The 12,985-nt window shown below is 41.6% G+C and overlaps 1 protein-coding gene across 2 annotated transcripts in view; it reads left to right on the top strand.

Moving 5' to 3' along the window:
• CABLES1 (Cdk5 and Abl enzyme substrate 1) overlaps positions 1-12,985 on the top strand; it is a 51,094-nt gene that overhangs the window by 14,360 nt on the left and 23,749 nt on the right. For both annotated transcript variants that reach the window (XM_083623617.1, XM_083623618.1), the window contains exon 2: positions 11,056-11,127. In XM_083623617.1, the coding sequence (XP_083479743.1) occupies positions 11,056-11,127 (72 nt within the window). The remainder of the gene's footprint in view (positions 1-11,055; positions 11,128-12,985) is intronic.

Below are 12,985 nucleotides of genomic sequence, written 5' to 3' on the forward strand. Positions count from 1 at the left end.
GCAGAGGGCCTTCTCGGTAGTGGTGCCCGCCCTGTGGAACGCCCTCCCATCAGATGTCAAGGAAATAAACAACTACCTGACTTTTATAAGACATCTGAAGGCAGCCCTGTTTAGGGAAGTTTTTAATGTTTGATGGTTTATTGTGTTTTTATTCTGTTGGGAGCAGCCCAGAGGGGCTGCAACTGTTCATGTGGAAGACTCACTTGATTATAGAGGCTATCTACATGGTGGGACAGGGGTCTATATTAATCCTTCACTGTATTATTGTCTGAATTTTCTGGAACCGTGAAATTGGTTTTCAAGATGGAATAATCCTGCTGTTGTTTCCATATTTGCTTGTCTTTTGATGAACTTCAGCGTGGCTGAAGTGAGGGAGCTTGTGATCAGTTCCCCACTCCTTTGCCCCAAGTCAATCTCACTTTGAACTCACAGCAGCCTCAGGGTTGTTCCTCGGTTGTGTATGCAAACTCTAGGCTGAATCAAGTTCAGGGGCTGTTGATCTCCAAATCAAGCTTGTTTATAGTAGGTTTAAATATACTTATTTCTTTCATAGATTAGCAGGCTCATTTTGGAAACCTCAGATCTACCTACACATAACGATGCAGGATTGTTTTGAGATGCTCTGTTCCCAATTTAGAAACGGAATCTCATCCAAACAATGATGTAAACACTGTCATTGCTATGTCAGTATAATTGTAGAGAGTAATCATTGCTTATTCCTCGCCAACATGTAATAAGATGATTTTACCACTGTCCAGCCTGCCTTTGAACATACATTACATTAGTAATGTGTATAAATCAAATTATAATGACTAGAATTAGTCCTGAGAAGTGTGTATAAGGATGACTTCACTCACCAGATGAGATTGTTGTGGTGTGCTTTCATATTCTTTTTCAAAAAACATATCTACTTAAGCTAACAAAATAAGGGAGTATTTGGGTCCCATATGTTTAACCAAATACAGTGGTGCCTCGCAAGACGAAATTAATTCGTTCCGCGAGTCTTTTCGTCTTGCGATGTTTTTCGTCTTGCGGAGCACAGTCAGTCGCAACTGCACCTCTTCAAGCGGTTTTTTAAAAAAAGGAAACAAACTCGCAAGACGTTTTCGTCTTGCGAAGCAAGCCCATAGGGAAAATCGTCTTGCGAAGCAACTCAAAAAACGAAAAACTCTTTCGTCTTGCAAGTTTTTCGTCTTCCGAGGCATTCGTCTTGCGAGGTACCACTGTAATGCCTGTGTAATCAAACAACACTAAGCGTCTGTAGTCATTTAAACCTAGTGGTTCGTATCAAGACTTAAGTTGGTAATGAACAGATATTGTCTGGATCCAGTCCACCAGTCTTTCATTTATTGGTAATAACTAGGAGAACAGGGAATAGCCAGTCCTTTGCAGTGTCCTGCATCATGTCCATTGTCCTTAATCTCAAATGACATACATAAACCTGAGAATGCAAAAGGTGAGTACATTTACTTTGAGGTAGGTTAAAAAAATGCATCCTTCTCATCATTTCCAGTATCTACTGTTTTGAATCAGAACACATTGAGGAATATGTGGAGGTGTAAGAGACCTCTCTCCGCCTACTTTTCTTCAAGTTCTTCAATGGGGATCACTGGAATGGTGGTTTCATTTTGTTAACCCAATCTTCTTCCTTATTTCTGTACAGCAATTCTGTTTTCTTTTCATAATATCCCCTCTCCCCATCACAATAGCCACAGGAAAGTCTTTACATCCTGCCTGTGAGCTGTGCACAGTGGCTTACAGTTTTCTAGGAGGTTTTGTGCTTTATGACTATATAGGTGAAAAGTGGTCTATACATAAAATAAATAAGTGCTCTATGTTTGTAGCACTTGAGACGTTTTAGTGGTCATAACTCAAGTTTTAGTTTCTGGAAGTCCTTGTGTTTCATCTGCAAAATTCTAACTGATACCAGTGAAAAAACTGCTCAGGACTATAGCACTACAAAGCTGTATTTTACAGAATTGTCTTAAAACTTTGAAAAGGATTAAACAGAAGTGTATATACAAGTAGGAAGAAGGAATGAACCAAATGCACTTTTGCTGTCTTTGTACAATGAATCCATCTTGCACTGGTGGAATGATGTGAACACCATTGCCATTTCAGCTTTATTTTCAGTGGTGGTGTTGTTGTTATCATCTTTAAAAGACACAAAGTTGAATCTCTTCTGTTAAAAGCAGAAATAGGAGGTGGAACTCATTTATATAGTGGATATATAATACCCACTGCAGTTTGGGGGGAGGAAAAACTGGAAGTAGCTACCAGCATCTTTGTCTGCTTCAAAGGACAAAAACAAATGTATAATTCTTAAAAGTGACCTTTTCCCTCTTCGTTTCTACTCAGATCTCTTTGAAAAGTTCAGCTTTCTTTATGGATTATCTTTCAGTGAAAGATGCTTTCATGTTGGCATGAAAGGCCAGTGCCAGCATCCTTGTAAACAGTTCTGCAGTAACAAAGCACTTTTTAAATGTGTGGTAGGAGATATTTTCTTATGTTTTTCAAGGCTAGGACTTAAAAGAGTCTTGTGGAAATTGTACTAAGCGCTGGTCAAACTATCCCCATTATAGCAGGCAGAAGTGGAACTTCCACTGGTCCTTGTGCCTATGTGATACCAGCTCTGTGAGCTCCTCATCCCAGGACTCAATATCTGTAATACTGGGTGCTAAGATTGCCACAGCACCAGATTTTGGAAGATGCAGTTGTATTGTCCTGAATAGCTCAGGGAGCAATGTTGTGCTGGTAGATAGCTGTAAGAATGATAAAGGGAGACCAGAACAGTGGGTGTGGGTTGGTGTTGGGGTCAGTATGCTCTTCAATTTTTTGACTTGGAATGAGACAAACAGAAATTGCATTGGGACAGTTTTTTCATACGACCTTTCATAAAAGTGGTAGTTGGTGCAGATATACCAACTAAACTTATAGGCTCTTGAGTAACAGGAGCTTACAGCTGTGTTGGCCAAGTGTGACTTAATGTGAGCATAAAAGAAGAAAAGGACCAGCTCTCTCCTAATTTATAATAGTTTGCTTTGCTGATTGTCAAAGGGGATCCTTGCTTACTCCTACCGGACAGTCAGACTGTTGGCTTCATTCACACGTGGAATTTATTGCATTAGAGTGGTACCTCGGGTTAAGAACTTAATTCGTTCTGGACGTCCGTTCTTAACCTGAAACTGTTGTTAACCTGACGTACCACTTTAGCTACTGGGGCCTCCCACTACCACTGCACAATTTCTGTTCTCATCCTGAAGCAAAGTTCTTAACCCGAGGTACTACTTCCGAGTTAGCAGAGTCTGTAACCTGAAGCGTCTGTAAACTGAAGCATCTGTAACCCGAGGTACCACTGTAGTTTAATTGATTATAAAGCTTGTGCTTCCAACCTGCTTTCTAAAGTTCCTTTACGCTGTGTTTGCCTGTTCCGCCACATCTCAAATGCTATTCTACCATGTTGTGATAAATGTCATTCACACATGTCATTCCTCCATGCTGTCCCTCTTCCTCTACTTTCTGCCATTCTTCCAGGCTTTACCTGCTTGGCATGACTTTCTGTGCTGAAACATTGGCACACACTTCCTCATCAGACAAAGAAAAAAGTGTGAACCAGGAGTGCGGTGTGCGCCATTGTGCCACCCCACAGCTCATCACAAAGACGGGAATGTTCACCTCATGCGATTTTTCCAAGTTTCAGAAGCTGTAAGCAGATTTTTTCTGAAATCAAATAGCATGGAAATAAGCATTAAACTACTGCTATATTCCGTTAAATTCCATTAGTTTTCCGGAAGTTGCTTTTACATCAGCTGAAAGCTCAAATAAATTGCTCAAAATAGCAGTTAAAGGAATGGCAGTAAAACAGAATAAATTGGAGTGTGAATGCAACCTGTGGCTATCTACCATACCATTAAAAAAAAAAACCCAAGATGAAGCCGATTGTCTGTCTGTCTGTCTGTCTGTCTGTCTGTCTGTCTCTCTCTCTCTCTCTCTCTCTCTCTCTCTCTGTGTGTGTGTGTGTGTGTGTAAAATTTGTGATTTAATCTGAGAACACTGGAAAGAAAACAAAACTTAAATAAAAGGACAAGCGTAGCTTTTGTTCCATGTTAACCTGATCATATCACACTGCTTTAGGACAAAGTAGTTTGATTTATCATTCCTAGTGAATGGAAAGTCCTGTTCATTGTATAGCAGGATTCATTTGGCACATAGTCAACCAGTGATTAAAAACAAAACAGGGATCAATGTTCATATCCTTTGTCCCTTTCTCATAGAAGTCTTTCTTTATCTTCATCCATGTTGCAGCTTGTTCTCAATAATGTAGCCTAATTATAGGCACGTGACTGACTTGAAATCATTTCTCCCTGTTGACATTTCCTGATGCTTACTTAGGTAATCTTTCTGAACAACTCTGCAGCATTTCTTTGAGCATATTGGCAGGAGTAGAGTGAGCAATTTTTGAAGATCCAGACAGTGCTGTATTTTCATATACTTGGCTTTGTGTAGAGCAGGCTGAGAAGTTTAGTGCTTGCAGTAGCTAACAAGGCACAAATGGCACAAGCGGCTTGTCCATTTCCCTGATCAGGCAGGCTGGAGATTGGATTAAGAGCTGTTGCTTCAACAATTAAGCAGCTCAGACATGGCACTTAAGAAGGATATGGAGACTCCACACCCTCCTGGTTCTTGATCAGGCCCTGATCTTAGCAGGTGTTTCCTATGTGCTTCTCCTCCTCCAGAGTAGCCTTGTGTGCAGCTAGTTGGGTCCTGGAGCTGCTGAGTCCAAAGCTATTTACTCACTGTCTCTTCTGCTCCTATGGCCCTGGGAGAGATGCAGGAGGGATATGTAACCAGACAGTTCCAGTCCTGAGGTTAGGATGTCCAGATCTGGGATAATTGGCAGAATGGAGATATTCTGGAAGATCCTGCTGCTCATCTGAGGAGACCTGAGGTTTGCTATTTGTAACTTACCGTACGTTGTGAGTTATTTGGTTGAGGAATTGTACAAACAGTTATAATTCTTATGAAACTAGAGGCATGTATGGGTGACTGAATACCACTGGTAATCAGTGAATACTGTTCACTTTATATTCCCAAAAATAAAATGCATAAAACACTTTGGTTTTGTCATTAAGGGAAAAGGATAGAATAGAATTTACAGCACATTGGTAGGCATTTTTAAAAGACTGGGCTTTTTTAAAAAAAATATAAAAAAGTTGCTGTTAATGATGTACACTCTGCGACTTCTGCTGGGCTGGGCTGCCAATGAATCACTCCTTCAGTGAGATATGGCAACTGCAGCAATGAAACTATGCTTTATAGGCATAATCCTAGTAAACAGTGCTTTTATTGTTCAAACATTCTTTCTTCTTTGCAGCAAAGCTCCCATGTATGTGTTGAAAGAGCCCTTGAAGTGTTGTTTTTGTGACACATTTTAATGAACCTCTTGCCCTTTTGTGTAGTTCATGTAATGCAGTTAATTTGACTGGAACAAGTGCTCCTTTTTTCTTTGCTTCTGTTTCTTCTGCTTGAGACTAGGGCATGGAATATGCTGTTCAGAAGGCAGGGGTCAGATCTACGCCCCAGTGTGTGTCGCTTAAAACGGCAGTTGTTTTCACATATAAAATTAATTACATTAAAGGGGCAAGAAAGGTGTTGTTCTTCCATGTGCAGCTGTATCTGTGCTTCTACTTTAGATACTTTGGTGGCACAGTCTTGCACTATCATGGCTAAAGAGGAATTAACTCCTGATAAATGGAGTAGATCTATCTTGGCTGCCACTAAAACTCTTTTCTTTAGTGTTTTCACATCTCCATGAGGATTGTGACTCTTGGGATGTTCTCTATTCCTTCTCTACAATGGAGCACGTTGATGCGCTGGCAGATCTTCTGCTGCTTAACTTTTTGACGGTTTTGGTCTTGTGTGCATGTGGTAGGGCTATACAAGCAGTGTGTTGCACTCTTCACAGCGGAGGCTTCTTTCTTTGTTGTGTACTCTGGGGTCTTCCCCGTGAACATGGCACAAGCATAAATCTGTGCAGCAATGGAATCAGTTACTTAGTGCTACATTGCATACAACCCAAGACAAACATTTAAAAGCAATTCCATATATTAAAAACAATTAAAATGGAACCAATACAGATGCAGACTGTGGGATAAGGATCTCCAGTTAAAAGGTGTGTTGAAAGAGGAAGGTCTTCACTAGGCGCTGAAAAGGCAACAGGGACAGCGCCTGTCTAGAATATAACAGGAGGGAATTCGGAAGGGTAGGTGGCACCACATGAGCTAGTAGACAACTAGTTGTGCACATTGGATTGTCAAGTTGTTGTTGTTGTTGTTACGATTACCCAGTTACCATGTGGACAGGCCCAGAAGCTCACAATTTCTGTGAGGTGGGTCAATGTTAATCCTACTTTTTACAGCATTATGTATGAGGCAGTGACTTATCACCTCATTTATCCAATATTTCATTGGAATTTGCCTTGCTGGCTCTTAGCTGTAATGTTGATTTATTTAGTGGATTATTTAGTGCAAAACAGCAGTAAAAGATATGTTGTTTCACATTCTGGCTTTTCAGTATAGTAGGCTAAAATTCTAATCCCACCTAACCCCCGTTGAATTTAGTAAGACTTGCTTCTGAGTAGCCTTGGTTAGAATGATGCTGTTAGTCTGTTACATAATCTAGGATAAAACAGCAGCAGTTTTCAAAATAAAAGCAATAAAAGCTCTGATTTACAAAGAGCACAACAATCCATGATATGATATAAGAAAATAGGAATTTCCAGAGTGTGAGAAAAATGGCCTTGTGAGTAAGTGTCTGTAAACAGAATGCAGCAAGTTGTAAAAACAAATGTCAGGCTTAATTTTCCACCTCTTCAGCAGCTGCCCCTTTTTGGTCACACCAGTGGCTGAGACATGGAAAACATGCATTAAAAACACTGTGTTGAATAGTATTGCATATAGCAGATTGACTTTTAAAATATAAATACAGTGGTACCTCGGATTACATATGCTTCAGGTTACAGGCTCTGCTAACCCAGAAATAGTACCTCGGGTTAAGAACTTTGCTTCAGGATGAGAACAGAAATCGTGCAGCAGCGGGAGGCTTCAGGTTAAGAACAGTTTCAGGTTAAGAACGGACCTCCGGAACGAATTAAGTGCTTAACCCGAGGTACCACTGTAATAAATAAATACATTAAATTATTATTATTAATTAAATATTTCTGCGACACTTTTCTGGGAAGCACTCATTGAAAACAACAACAAAAAATTAAAAAAATCAAATGCTATGAACAGACCAGAAGAATAAAACCCATCCTGTTCCTCCAAACAAACCATAAGCCAACAAAACATAATTCATGGCAGTTAATTTTTTTGAGCCAAAGAGGAGTGCTGCTGAGGGGGCCTTTCCACTACCATTCATGTTTGTATTGTCACACTGTGCTGCCTTGTATTTTCTTGTCCTCACCACCATAATGAGAGAGAGAGAGAGAGAGAGAGAGAGAGAGAGAGAGAGAGAGACTGACTATTCCGTTTGCAAAGAGGGTAAAAAAATGTTAATTTTCCTCACCAACAAAGTGAGGAAAGAAGGCTGTTAGCATGGGAAGGGAATGAAACCAAAGCATTTGACTGCCAGGGAGTCTTAATTTCATGTATTTTGGGAGCTCTTTCTCTACTATCACAGTTTTCATCAGTTGCTAGGTCACTGAAGAATTTTTTTAGAGCTCAAAAGCATAGCACTAAAAATAGACCTCAGGTTAAAAATTCAATGACATCATCCTTTGGGGGAGATGCATTTGTATGCTTATAGGTGGAGCGACAGTATGAAATGCTGGATGAGAAGCTCACTTGTATAAAAGAATAATGTATTCTTCTAAGCCAACAAGGGGATGAGCCAAAGGCTAAATGCATCCAGAAATAAATTGCTCTAGATGGAGCTGCATGATTAATGCGCTGTTACTGTAGTCATGAAATAAGAGCAGGTCTTTTGATATCTTCTTCAGAACGTCTGTTAAACCTGCTTTATTTAAAAACAAAAAAGATGTTGAGCTTCCCACAACTCTTCTGCAGGCTAGCTATCCACTAAAGTGAGGAACCAGATGGACTACAACTCCCATCAACCCTAGCAAGCATGGCCAATGGCCAAGGATGATAGGAGTTCTAGTTCAGCAACATCTGGAGGACAAAAGGTTCCTCATCCGTGCAGTAAACCAAGACCAGCCTAGCTTTCTTCAATTTTAAACGTACACATTGATCACTGTGAAAAAGTCCCTAAGAAAATGTTTCTGTGTAAGTCCTGCTGAAATGAATTCTTGTGCTGTTCCCGTTAGAACGTCCCAGTGGGCTGTGTCTGAATTTGGCAGGCTTCATCTTACACCAGGGGTAGCCAACACAATGCCCTCCAGATGTTGTTGGATCCCAACTCCCATTAGCCCCAGGTAGCATTGTTGTTGTTTAGTTGTTTAGTCATGTCCGACTCTTCGTGACCCCATGGACCAGAGCACGCCAGGCACCCCTGTCTTCAACTGCCTCCCACAGTTTGGTCAAACTCATGTTAGTAGCTTCGAGAACACTATCCAACCATCTCATCCTCTGTCATCCCCTTCTCCTTGTGCCCTCAATCTTTCCCAACATCAGGGTCTTTTCCAGGGAGTCTTCTCTTCTCATGAGGTGGCCAAAGTATTGGAGCCTCAGCTTCAGGATCTGTCCTTCCAGTGAGCTAGCATAGCCAGTGACTAAGGTCTTTAGTAAGAAATCTTACATCAGAATAAAATTAGCACTAGGTGTTCTTAATGAGTGTGTGTGTGTGTGTGTGTGTGTGTTCATTTATTTAAAACCCTAAACACAAGGTTAGTGCCACAACAAAATACAGGGAAGTGTATGAACCCAATTCTGTTTTCATTTTTAAACATTACAAATCCAATTCAAATGACATCACAGGTGAATTTGTATTGGCAAAGAATTGATATACATGTTGTAGCTGGCAGGCTATGATTTTGAACAACACAATAGGTGTGCAAGATGTCATTATTCCCCCTCAACTTTTGGGGCATGTGCATTCTAAAATTTTAATGGTTTATTTATTGTTACTCCTCCATGAATGTATTGTGGTTTTAAATATTTACAAACCTTCTTTCAGCTCTAACAAAGATCCCCAAAGCAGTTACCAAAACAAAAGAATAAAGAAGTTTAAGAACATAACAGAAAATCCTCAGTACCAGGAAGAGATAAAATAGAAAACATTATTCTAGAGATTCCAAGTTAGCTGTAAACAAATCAAATCACTAATGCAGATAATGGAAGAGATGGCATTAGCTGTATTTCTGTGCATGTGTATTTGTGTGTATATAAATATCTAATAATTAGTGTAGTCTTATTTGTATAACCCTGTTAACAGGAAGCTATTTATGCTATCTGAAATGTGGTAATACCTTTTGATTCTTCTGCGAGAGATAACAAACTTCTAAGTCTCTCCAACTTCCCTCCTAGGCAATCTGATTATAATTCTTGTTTTGTTTTGATTATGCAATCTGATACTATCTATTGTATGTTCATTGTATGATACTCGTTTTTTTTCTAGAATTGATTTTATTTTGCTGCATTTCCCCCCTCAAATTATTGAAGTTTAAGCATGTATGCTTAAAAAATATTGAGTCATCGGGGCAGCAGGCCTCGTTTCCAAGGAAGATCTTACTTCCTTTCATTCATGTCCCCTCACCCTTGCCACCACAGCTTCCCCTTCCCTTTCTTTTTGTCTCCTCTGTGATGTGGCCACCTTCCTCTCTGCAGAGAAAGCAGAGAGGACATATAGGGAGCAGGAAGTGAGCAATCTGAGCTGAAGATAGTGATTGACAGCTCTTTCACCTAGCAACCTGCAAGGGGTCATAATTGGGCCCCAGGGCTGTAAGCTGCTGCTGAGTTTGAGATTCCAGAGTCGTAAAGGGAAATATTTTTTTCTCATACAACAGAAAAGGGCATCTTGTTTCCTGGTGTAAATAATTCTGCAAGTGGGAAGAGTACTGCTGTAGTATAGTCTGTTTGCAGCCTTCCCACAGACATCTGGTTGGCAATTGTGAGAAGAGAATGCTGGACTAGAAGGATGGTTGGCCTGATCCATGATTTTATGATCCTGATCTTATGATCTTAAAAACCAGGACAAACAAGGAGGAAACAAACAGGAAGGAAGGAAGAAACTCAGATGAAAGTTTAAGAAGACATTGGATTCCACAGAAAATGATGTCAGGGGCCACATTTGTTCCCTGGGCTGCAAGTTGCCCACCTATGCAGGTTGCATAGGAAAAACCTCAGTAGCAGTTTGAAAAGCCTGAAGACAGGAGAACTGGTTTTTATATGGCATGTACTGTGCATATACGGATGCGGGTGGTGCTGTGGGTTAAACCACAGAGCCTAAGACTTGCCGATCAGAAGGTCGGCAGTTCGAATCCCCGTGACGGGGTGAGCTCCCGTTGCTCAGTCCCTGCTCCTGCCAACCTAGCAGTTCGAAAGCATGTCAAAGTGCAAGTAGATAAATAGGTACCTCTCCGGCAGGAAGGTAAACGGCGTTTCCGTGCGCAGCTTTGGTTCGCCAGAAGCAGCTTAGTCATGCTGGCCACGTGACCCGGAAGCTGTACGCCAGCTCCCTCAGCCAATAAAGCGAGATGAGTTCCGCAACCCCAGAGTCGGTCACGACTGGACCTAATGGTCAGGGGTCCCTTTACCTTTTTACTGTGCATATACAGATCTACAGACTGAAATCTGGGCAACAAGTGTTTACTTTTAAAACACTTAGATCAAACTGGGGGTTTGAAGTAGTGAATATTTGCCCGAGATCATTTGAGATCTTGCAATATAACTTCTCTTGCATGACAGCCTTGTTTATGGTGAAGAGAAGTGTGAAGGAAACTCAGAAGCAGAAAAGTTTATTCTATATTGTTATTTTAAATTAGCCCAGTTCAGCTCAGTTTTGTTTAAAAAGTGTGTTATTATTTGTTAAGGTTGGGGCAATAAATTGCATATGGTTTTAGTATTTAATTGTTCTTTTTTCCCCTTCCCTTCACAGACGTCGGTTGATTTCCCAAAGGTCTTCACTGGAGACTTTAGAAGATATTGAGGAAAATGCTCCTTTACGGAGGTAACTATAACTATACACAGTGTATGCATGTTGTTTTTCCTGGAAATGATGATGCCACTGGCATGCCTGGGCAAAAGGCTCTGCCCCCTTTCTCACCAACTCCTCTGCCACTCTCCCCACATTAATCCCCTCGCTTCCCACTAAGCTACTATTAACCCCCCTTTTCATCTACCCAACCTTATTTTTGAAGCCACTGCCCTCTTCTGCTCTGCAGCCCTGCTTTGCACCCGTTTCCACCATCATCCCCATGTACAGGCCAGGGCTTTACATGTGAACATCTAAGAACTCTGCTGGATCAGACCAGAGGCACATCTAGTCTAGCATTGTTCTCACAGTGGCAAACCAAGTGCCCACAGGAGCCACATAACTAGGACTTGAGCGCGGTAGCTCTCTCTATCTTCTCTTTCTATTCCCCTTCCCCTTTGCCGTTTATTTTGACATTTGTTAGAATTTGGACCATTACAGAACTTCTTTAAAGCTGATATTGTTCCACCCAAGAACATGTGAAATAATTGTAGGGGCAGGGGGTGAGGGAAGAGATCAGGGTTGTGTCCATCCCTACTCCTTATGTGCTTAGGTCACAAGGGATTCTGTGCATGCAAGGCTGACCCAATACGTTTTGTGGGTTGAGATGAAGGAAAAGATGTCCCCGCCTCACATTACACATAGTGTAGAAGTGAACTGGATTGGTTCCACAGCTCCTACCACACTAGCTTCTGCTGGAAGGGCTGACCCTCTTCCATATGCATATACAGTGGTATCTCGGGTTACATACACTTCAGGTTACATATGCTTCAGGTTACAGACTCCGCTAACTCAGAAGTAGTACCTCGGGTTAAGAACTTTGCTTCAGGATGAGAATAGAAATAGTGCTCTGGCGGCGCAGCAGCAGGAGGCCCCATTAGCTAAAGTGGTGCTTCAGGTTAAGAACAGTTTCAGGTTAAGAGCAGACCTCCGGAACGAATTAAGTTCTTAACATGAGGTACCACTGTAGATCAGGCATAGGCAAACTCGGCCCTCCAGATGTTTTGGGACTACAACTCCCACCATCCCTAGCTAACAGGACCAGTGGTCAGGGATGATGGGAGTTGTAGTCCCAAAACATCTGGAGGGCCGAGTTTCCCTATGTCTAATACAGTGTAGGTCCTGCCATGTTGGCTTCTGTATAGGTTACAGTGAACACGTATAGCAAGCTTGTAGAACTTATTCCAGTCCAAGGTCCACATTTTTTCATGGGCAACCTTCCAAACGCCACATGCCACTGGGGACAAAATTGGGCACAGCCTCAGGCAAAAGTGAGCTGAGGATTAACACAGTTCAAGAACACATTCCATCCAGGCAAAAGCGCTCGGGGAATGAGGCCTTGAGGGAGAATGTGTGGCCAGGGGAAATTCTCAAATAGACCAAATAGAAAGGTTTGGAGGGCTACATTTGGCCCCCTATAATAATAATAATAATAATAATAATAATTTATTATTTATACCCCGCCCATCTGGCTGGGCCTCCCCAGCCACTCTGGGCGGCTTCCATAAAAACCAAAAATACAATAAAATATCACACGTTAAAAACTTCCCTGAACAGGGCTGCCTTAAGATGTCTTCTGAATGTCACGTAGTTGTTTATCGCTTTGACATCTGCTGGAAGGGCGTTCCACAGGGCGGGTGCCACTACCGAGAAGGCCCTCTGCCTGGTTCCCTGTAGCTTTGCTTCTCGCAATGAGGGAATCGCCAGAAGGCCCTCGGCGCTGGACCCCTAGATTTGACGGTCTCCACCCCTGCCTGACATAACAAGGAAGTGAGACTAGCAAGCGCAATTTAACTCTGTTATGTGTGAAGAGTCCTTCCCACAGAATACAGAC

The sequence above is a fragment of the Podarcis filfolensis genome (genome assembly GCF_964270895.1).
Source record: "Podarcis filfolensis genome assembly, chromosome: 7".
Lineage (NCBI taxonomy): Eukaryota > Metazoa > Chordata > Lepidosauria > Squamata > Lacertidae > Podarcis > Podarcis filfolensis.